At 35.8% G+C, this 8,040-nt stretch overlaps 2 protein-coding genes across 5 annotated transcripts in view; both read left to right on the top strand.

Moving 5' to 3' along the window:
- The window catches only part of arfip2a (ADP-ribosylation factor interacting protein 2a), an 8,777-nt gene extending 1,666 nt beyond the window's left edge, over positions 1-7,111 (top strand). The window contains exons 2-11 of one of the 4 annotated variants that reach the window (XM_016507811.1): positions 263-367; positions 690-746; positions 1,626-1,734; positions 1,847-1,909; positions 3,187-3,267; positions 3,578-3,693; positions 4,234-4,455; positions 4,818-4,975; positions 6,039-6,213; positions 6,298-7,111. In XM_016507811.1, coding sequence (XP_016363297.1) covers positions 272-367; positions 690-746; positions 1,626-1,734; positions 1,847-1,909; positions 3,187-3,267; positions 3,578-3,693; positions 4,234-4,455; positions 4,818-4,975; positions 6,039-6,213; positions 6,298-6,453 — 1,233 coding nt within the window. In that variant the 5' untranslated portion in view covers positions 263-271 and the 3' untranslated portion in view covers positions 6,454-7,111. The remainder of the gene's footprint in view (positions 1-262; positions 368-689; positions 747-1,625; positions 1,735-1,846; positions 1,910-3,186; positions 3,268-3,577; positions 3,694-4,233; positions 4,456-4,817; positions 4,976-6,038; positions 6,214-6,297) is intronic. The other 3 variants (XM_016507812.1, XM_016507813.1, XM_016507814.1) reach the window with 3 other exon arrangements.
- Positions 7,112-7,582: 471 nt separating this feature from the next.
- The window catches only part of fhdc4 (FH2 domain containing 4), a 17,426-nt gene continuing 16,968 nt past the window's right edge, over positions 7,583-8,040 (top strand). Inside the window, exon 1 of the mRNA XM_016507810.1 lies at positions 7,583-7,754. The gene's annotated coding sequence lies outside the window, so the exon portion shown is untranslated. The remainder of the gene's footprint in view (positions 7,755-8,040) is intronic.

The following is an 8,040-nucleotide window of genomic DNA, read 5'->3' as shown; positions in this document are numbered from 1 at the left end:
CTATCATTATGTCTATCTATCTATCTATCTATCTATCTATCTATCTATCTATATTTCTTTCTTTCTTTCCCATCCATCCGTCCATCTGTCCGTCCGTCTGTCTATATTTCTATGTTTTTATTTTTCTTTCTTTCTTTCTTTCTTTCTTTCTTTCTTTCTTTCCCATCCATCCATCCATCCATCCATCCGTCTATCTATCTGTCTGTCTGTCTGTCTATCTGTAGTTCTGTCGTTCTCATCTGCAATGTGTCTTTTCTTGTAGATATTCATCATGACAGATAGTATTTTGAGCAAAGCCGCCACTATGGAAATCCCCATCAACAGCAATGGGGACAGCAGGACGGCTGAGGATGACAGTCTTGAGCAGGTGTGTATCCACTGTCCATCAAACCTAATGAGGAAAATGAGCATCCTATTTTCAGGCCTGCCATTCAGTTATGCCATGAACCACACCTGAATGCGATGTGACATCCTGTTCCTGTGGATATCGTGTGGCAGGCTCTGAGAGGCCTTGAACAGTTGACTTAATCACACATTAATGAGCTGTTGTAAATATAGAAACTGTTAATTTAAGTCGTGTGGCTCGGTTGTTTTCGGTTATTTCAGCACATGTTTGTCTTCTGTACGTATCTGTCTCACCATCTTTTTTTTGACACTGTCTTCACATTTTATGTTTCTTAATGTCACGGGGTGCACAGATTGGTGGAAGCTTAGATGAAATTGTAGGCACACTGCCAGTGGCCATGGTGAGGGAAAGTTTGTGGGTGTCCCTGTATGTTGGAGCCCCATTCCCTTTGATTTAGTGTGGTTGATGGTTTGCATAGTTGCACACATAGTAGTCATTGACTTATCATGGGGTTTGGGCAAATGTTGGTGTAGGATTATTACGAACAGGAGCTGTTTACTGGAACAGAAAAGTCAAGCAGAGACATGGAAAACAGTCATACAAATACAGTAGATCAATGTGCATGTTTTATTGTGACTGTTCCTAATAGGATTTCCCTTGAACTAAGAATGTCTAGTTAATTGATAGATTTCTCAGCCAGCTTTTTGAATTGACACATTTTTAAAGGTTTTGAGAAGGCAAGGCTTTAATATTGATATAAGTTTGTATTTTTAAGTAGAAATAAGCTTTTAGTCTAGTATATAAACACAATATATAAAGGGTTTTTAAAGGATAATTTAGAATTTTGTGTGCTTATTTCTTCTTGTCATCATCCCAGTCTTCTAATTGTTGATTAAAACGAAAACTTTACAAAATAATTTTTGGTAAATGAAAAAGATTACATAAAATGTAATTATTAGATAAATATTATGGAAGTTTTAGTTGAATGCTGAAATTACTTTTAACAAAAAAGCTAATCAGGAATATAAAAAAATGACAGCAGCACATAAAAAATGACAAAGCAAAATTAAAATGAAAACTGAAAATACAAACAAATTCCAATATATTAATAAACATTATAATAGTATATAAACAGTACCAATATAACACTGCTCCATCCTCACTTTTGATACCCATTTGTGTTTTCTCCACCTAGTGTGCCCAGTTTGTGGTAAATATGTTTTTTGTCTCTTTGCTAGAGATTGTTATATTCTGTGATATTAAATCCCATCATATTCAGGACTTGCAGCAGGTGATGGTGTCTGGACCAAACCTGAATGAAACCAGCATTGTGTCTGGAGGCTACGGAGGGGCAGCAGAGGGCATCATACCCACCAGTTCCATCAAAGGTAAAGAGCACCTGAATAACTCAAGTGTCCGATTCTGATCGGATTTGATGCAGCATCTAAGTCATGTGCCTGGCAAGGTTCAGCTTACATCTTTGCTGACGTATATGTTTAGGACCAGCTATATGTTTCAACCCGGAGTATTTTGACAGAAGATGTGGCAACGCACCCAAACCAGGTGTCTGTGTACTGTATATGCATGCTAACTTGACAGAAGATCTTATTTTAGAATCTTTGTCCCTACAGCTTCCTCTCTCTCCCCTGGTATAAAATGTGTTTGTCAGCATTTTAACAGCAAACGTTTGGCTTTTTTCTACAGGGTGCTGAGGACAGTCGCATGGTGGATGCATGTTTGCTTATGCAACATAAACCTCTTGTTTGTTTGTTTGTTTTAAATTTACTGTAGACATGTTTTTAACAAAAATGTTTGTGAGCTGATATATTTGAAATGTGGAATGCACAATAATTCCTTTAATGGTGTTTCTTTATGCTTAATAACATGACTGGCCTTAACACATTAACACGGCACTAATAGGCATGCCAGAATACAAACCTAACTGACGCAGTCAGTGGCGGTCCATGAGGAATTTTTTATTTTTATTATATACATTTATTTTTTATGTTGTGTCATTTCAATAACCATTCTGATTTGTCTATTTATTAGAAGAGCCTTTATGTTGTTATTGTCCTCTGAAATTTGTGAAGTAATTAAAACAATTAAGTTGAAAGTGACTTAATATATTGAAAATTGACAACAAGAGTAAGTTGTAATTTTCTAAACATGTGACACTGATAACTGGAGTAATGACTGCTGAAGATTCAGTTTTACCAACCCAGGAATAAATGCCATTTTAAAATATATTAAAATAGAAAAGAGTTATTTTAAATGTAAATAATATTCAACAATAGAACCGTTTTTACTGTATTTTTTATCAAATAAATGCAGCCTCAGTGAGCATAAGAAACTTTGAAAAAACATCTTGCCAACCAATGGGAGTTTGTATATACTGTAGTCATTTTAATTGCCGCAATTTATTAACACATTTATGCTGACCGTCACTGTACAAAGTCAGTCTTTTAGCAGCAGTCTTGTTTTCGTTTTCTACCTCTACCTTCCTCTACTTCCAACTTTTATCTCTTTTGGTCACCTTGTCCTTAATAAAACGTTTCCTTTTAAGCATCCACTGTTCATTTTTGATAAAACATCATAATGGTTCATGCATACATCATAATCACCAATATTATTATTGTTTGATACATTTTGATTATTCAGTCTATGAAATCATTATGCATTTGATTATGTTTACTAAAATCTCCACTACAGAATAATCATCGTCCCACCCAGTTCATGTGCATTACTCATCCATATTACTACAAATTTCCCTAATGGCCTTTCACTTAAACTAAACCTCCATCCCATTCCTCCACCCGTCCACTGTTGTTCATTCATTTCAGACATCCGCTCCAAATCCAGGGGCATCACTCCCAGCCATTCAGCTGCCAGTCGGATAGCAAACCAGCCAGGACATTACCCAGGTATCTCAGGGCCTCCTCACCCCCTCCTGTCACTGCCCATAATTATCATTACTCATTTACTGTCATCACACCTTTTATTCTTGTCCCTATTCATTTTTCAGTCTCAGGAATAAAAGATGATTGGTTATACACCGAATTTTGAAGTCTCTACTTTGATAATGGTCCATTACATGAGATGACTATAAAGTCAGTGTTGTGACCTTTATAGACACAACTGGGTTGTGATATTCAAAACCACAATGAAATTATATTGTGTATTTTGGTATGGTGCCCTATTTATAATAAAAGTACCTACATTTTGTACTCTCAGCTCCCAGCATGCACCACAGCAACAGCAACCCATCCATGATGTCAGAGGAGGCCACAAGAGGAGTAGCTGTAGAGAAATTTGACAGCATGAAAAAGTGGAGCATTAACACGTACAAGGTACAGTAGTTTCATGTTTTTAAAAGAAATCTCTTATGTTCACCAAGGCTGAATTTATTTATTAAAAAATACAGTAAAAAACAGTAATATTGTGGAATGTTATTACAATTTTAAATAAATGTTTTTGTTTTGTTTTTTACTTTTACTTTTTTACTTTAACAGATTACTCCAGTCTTCCAGTGTCACATGATACTTCAGAAATCGTTCTAATATGCTGATTTGGTGCTCAGGAAACATTTATTATCAATGTTGAAAACAATTGTGCTGCGCTTTATATTTTTAGGAAATTGTGATACATTTAGGATTCTTTATTGACTAGAAAATATATCAAAATAGACAATTTTGTATCATTATAAATGTCTTTACTGTCACCTTTGAGCAATCAAACTTATCCTTGCTTCATAAAAGTATTCATTTATTTTAATATTTTTTTAATCTTACCACAAGTATTTTTTTTTTATTATATCTGTAGTTATTTAGGCTTTATCAAAATAATCTGTGTAGGGATTCATATGTATCTTGCCTTCCTTTCTTTACCAGTGCACAAAACAGATGTTTTCGGAGCGCTTCGGTCGTGGCTCAAAGACGATGGACCTGGAGCTTGAGGCTCAGATTGATGTGCTAAGAGAGACTAAGATGAAGTATGAGTGTATTCTGAGACTAGCACGTGAGCTCACCAGCCACTTCTACAACATGGTGCAGACTCAGCAGGCTCTTGGAGACACCTTTGCTGATCTTAGCCAGAAATCTCCAGAATTGCAGGTACTAATAATTTTTTTGCCGTTTGGTTACATATCGCCACTGAATCTTAACATAGTGTCCCATTTTTAATGGTTTTTGCAAACGAAAGAATTACCAGCACGTTTTTGCCTTATAGACAGTTCGGTAAGATGAAAAAGACATACTGCCAAAACAGTATCTTGTATTGTATATTTATATTGATATTTTGCTTTCATTACATTGCAGCTTACATATATACATACATAAACATTTTTCTCAAAATTTGTAAAAATTTTGGTTCCACAAGAATTTAATATAACATGAATATGCCTTTACTCTATTTGATGGTTTAATAGCTGTATAAATAACGTTATCCTCAACTTTAACTTTTTTAACTTTTCCAGGATGAGTTTGGCTATAATGCAGAGACACAAAGACTGCTATGCAAGAATGGAGAGACGCTCCTGGGTGCCATCAATTTCTTTGTGTCCAGCATTAATACACTAGTCAACAAAACCATGGAGGACACACTCATGACCATCAAGATATATGAGAATGCAAGGTATCAAAAGTTTGATATTAATGAGTTACATGTTACATGAGTAACTGTTGTAATATCTGCTTAAACAAGTTAGATTAGGGCTAACAAAAATTCTGCAAAGTAATTACATGATATACAGATTGATTAATCAAATTAACATACATTCTCACACAAATATATTTTATTTTTTTATTTGATCTGATTTGATATTATTTTTTTTAATCAATCTGTACATCATGTAATTAATTGCTAAGATAAGAAGCCCCCCAAATGAGGATGGATCAAAGACTTTTTACATTTATTGCAGAACACTAGTATATAATTGAATATACATTACAAAAAAGGGCTTTAGAAGTTAATGTATTGGTTTATTTCAGTTTCATTTAACATAAGCGTATCACTAGAATTTGTTTTGCAGCTGAGTTTGTCAATCTGTCTGAAGTCGGCATTTAAACACAACACTTTCTGGCTGTTGCTTCATGTCTTGTTCATTTTTTTTTTTTCCACAACATGAATCATATGTGATTCTTCAGAATATCCTCTTTTGAAAGTGAAAGTGAGGTGACATGTGGCCAAGTATGGTTACCCATACTAGGAATTAGTGCTCTGCATTTAACCCATCCTAAGTGCACACACACAGCAGTGAACACACACATGGAGCAGTGGGCAGCCATTTATGACGCGGCACCCGGGGAGCAGTTGGGGTTCGGTGCCTTGCTCAAGGGCACCTCAGTCATGGTATTGAAGGTGGAAGAGAGCGCTGTACATTCACTCCCCCACCTACAATTCCTGCCGGACCTGAGACTCAAACTTGCAACCTTTGGGTTACGAGTCCGACTCTCTAACCATTAGGCCATGACTTCCCCGATTTTATGTTCCCCAGCAGAAAAAGTCATACAAGTTTGGAACAATTCAGCGAGTAAATGACAGAATTTTCATTTTCACAGCATGTTAATCTGACAGCTCTAATTATGATATCAAGGGATTTGCAGCCTGTGCATCAAGGAGAATTTCTTTTTTTATCCTAGGATTAGTTATATAGGTTTATTGAGCCAGCTTATACTAATGAGTACTGATGTTTCAGACTGGAATTCGATGCCTATAGAACCGACCTGGAGGAGTTGAGCGCGGGTCCGCGGGACGCTGCAGCCATGGTGCGCATTGAGATAGCTCAACAGCAGTACCAAATCCATAAAGACAAGTATGAACGACTGCACAGTGATGTCAGCATCAAGCTCAAGTTTTTGGAGGAGAATAAGGTACCATGTTGAAATCCATATTGGTCAACTTTTTTATTTCGTAAGTCACAAATATTACTCAGTTTTAATATTTTAACTTTCCAGGTAAAGGTGATGCACAAACAGCTCCTACTGTTTCATAATGCTGTCTCTGCGTATTTTGCTGGAAACCAGCAGCAGCTGGAACAGACTCTCAGACAGTTCAATGTGAAATTGAAGCCACCAGGTTCTGACAAGCCGTCTTGGCTTGAGGAACAGTGATCACTTTGTCAATGTAAAGAGACACTCAAACACGGAAACCTGAAAATGGATGGACGGGGATGTAAAAGTGATTCGTATGAATGATTAAGACAAAAGAAGTAGTTGTTTTTAAGTTGCCAAACCTTGGAAATATGCCCAGAAAGTCTTGAAATAAATATAAATTTGATCCAAATGGCTTATGGAAACTATCTGTGGTTACGTTTTACAGCTGCCTTAACTATCTCGTATACATTCACAGTAATATGTTGCAAAATTACAATACAAATCAATCACATAACTCACTTTCTGTAAAAACTTTAACATTTTCTGAGGCATTCATAGTCATATTCACAAAACTGTTCCATATCCAGTGAGCACTTCGCAGGCCAGTTTATATACTTTGTTTTATCATAGAGTAGAGCCAAGAGGAATGAATGTTGTGCTTGTGTGTTTGTTTTTAACGTAAGGTTGTTTGAAAGAGGATTGGGTCATGGTAAAAGAATGAAAAATTGCTCACGGTATGTGTCATAAGAAGGTTAATAATAATATATTTATATTTATGTAAATTGTGAAGTCATATCTATGAAATTAAAACACATTTGAAAGCGAAAGACTCTAATGAGTGAAATTTATCTTGCCTTATGTGTCTCTCTTACTTTTACTGCCACATGGCAGCCAGGCTTAGTTTCTGAGCAGCATCTTCAAACTTTGACTAGTTGACTAGCCTACATAAATTGATATTTAACTTAGTTTTAGTCAAGAAAATAAAAACTTCTCTGATTTGCTATGGTTTTCTTCTAAAATGTACAATATTTTACAAAAATGACTCATCACCCCTCGACATTAAAATACACGTAGACATTTCATTTAAAAAAATGTCTGTAAAAATTCTGATTCTTTAATGAGGTAAGGTTTGAGGGATTTTATGGTTGGTTGTCTATTTTCCCCATTGAAACATTAACCCGTGTGAAACGGCCTTTACCCAAAGTAACTACAAGTAAACAGCCCAGCTTTCAGTTTCTAACGGTACTCGCTGTTATTATCTGTTAAGTTGGGTGATTACCCATTTACATGGTACTTTCTGAAATTTGAATGACTGAGGGATTACTTCTGAAACAAGCGCTGACGAGTTCTGGGCGTGAGCTACAGGTAAGAGAGCGGATGATTGCAACATTCTTCCGCAGAACGGCTTTGCAGTAACCAGCAGTGTGACAGACTAACATGGAGCATGTTTTTCTTGTCTGGAGTATATAGCCAAAGTAGATTCAGATATTGTCAGACAGCAGTTTCTTTTGGGGGACGTCTGGATACCTCACAAACGAGTAAGTAAATCATTTCTATGAATTAAAATACAAAGATCTACGGTTTTACCAAAAAGACCTTGGGCGATAAAGTATTTTTTCATCGAGTAGGTTATTATAATACTATACAGTATCATATAAGTAGTTTTATATTGAAATGTATGTATAGACCTGGAGTAGGCTACCATATTATTACCATCAGTGAACTGTGGTAAAAAAAACAACAACCATGGTACTGAGAGAATTTTTTAAGCTTTAAAAAGTTCCTGCAGATATTGTGGAGGAATTAACCTAACTATATATATAT

This window comes from Sinocyclocheilus anshuiensis, unplaced genomic scaffold (genome assembly GCF_001515605.1).
Source record: "Sinocyclocheilus anshuiensis isolate Anshui unplaced genomic scaffold, SAMN03320099.WGS_v1.1 scaffold758, whole genome shotgun sequence".
Classification (NCBI taxonomy): domain Eukaryota; kingdom Metazoa; phylum Chordata; class Actinopteri; order Cypriniformes; family Cyprinidae; genus Sinocyclocheilus; species Sinocyclocheilus anshuiensis.
Note: the sequence above shows the minus strand (reverse complement) of the source record. Positions and strands in the feature narration are given on the sequence as shown.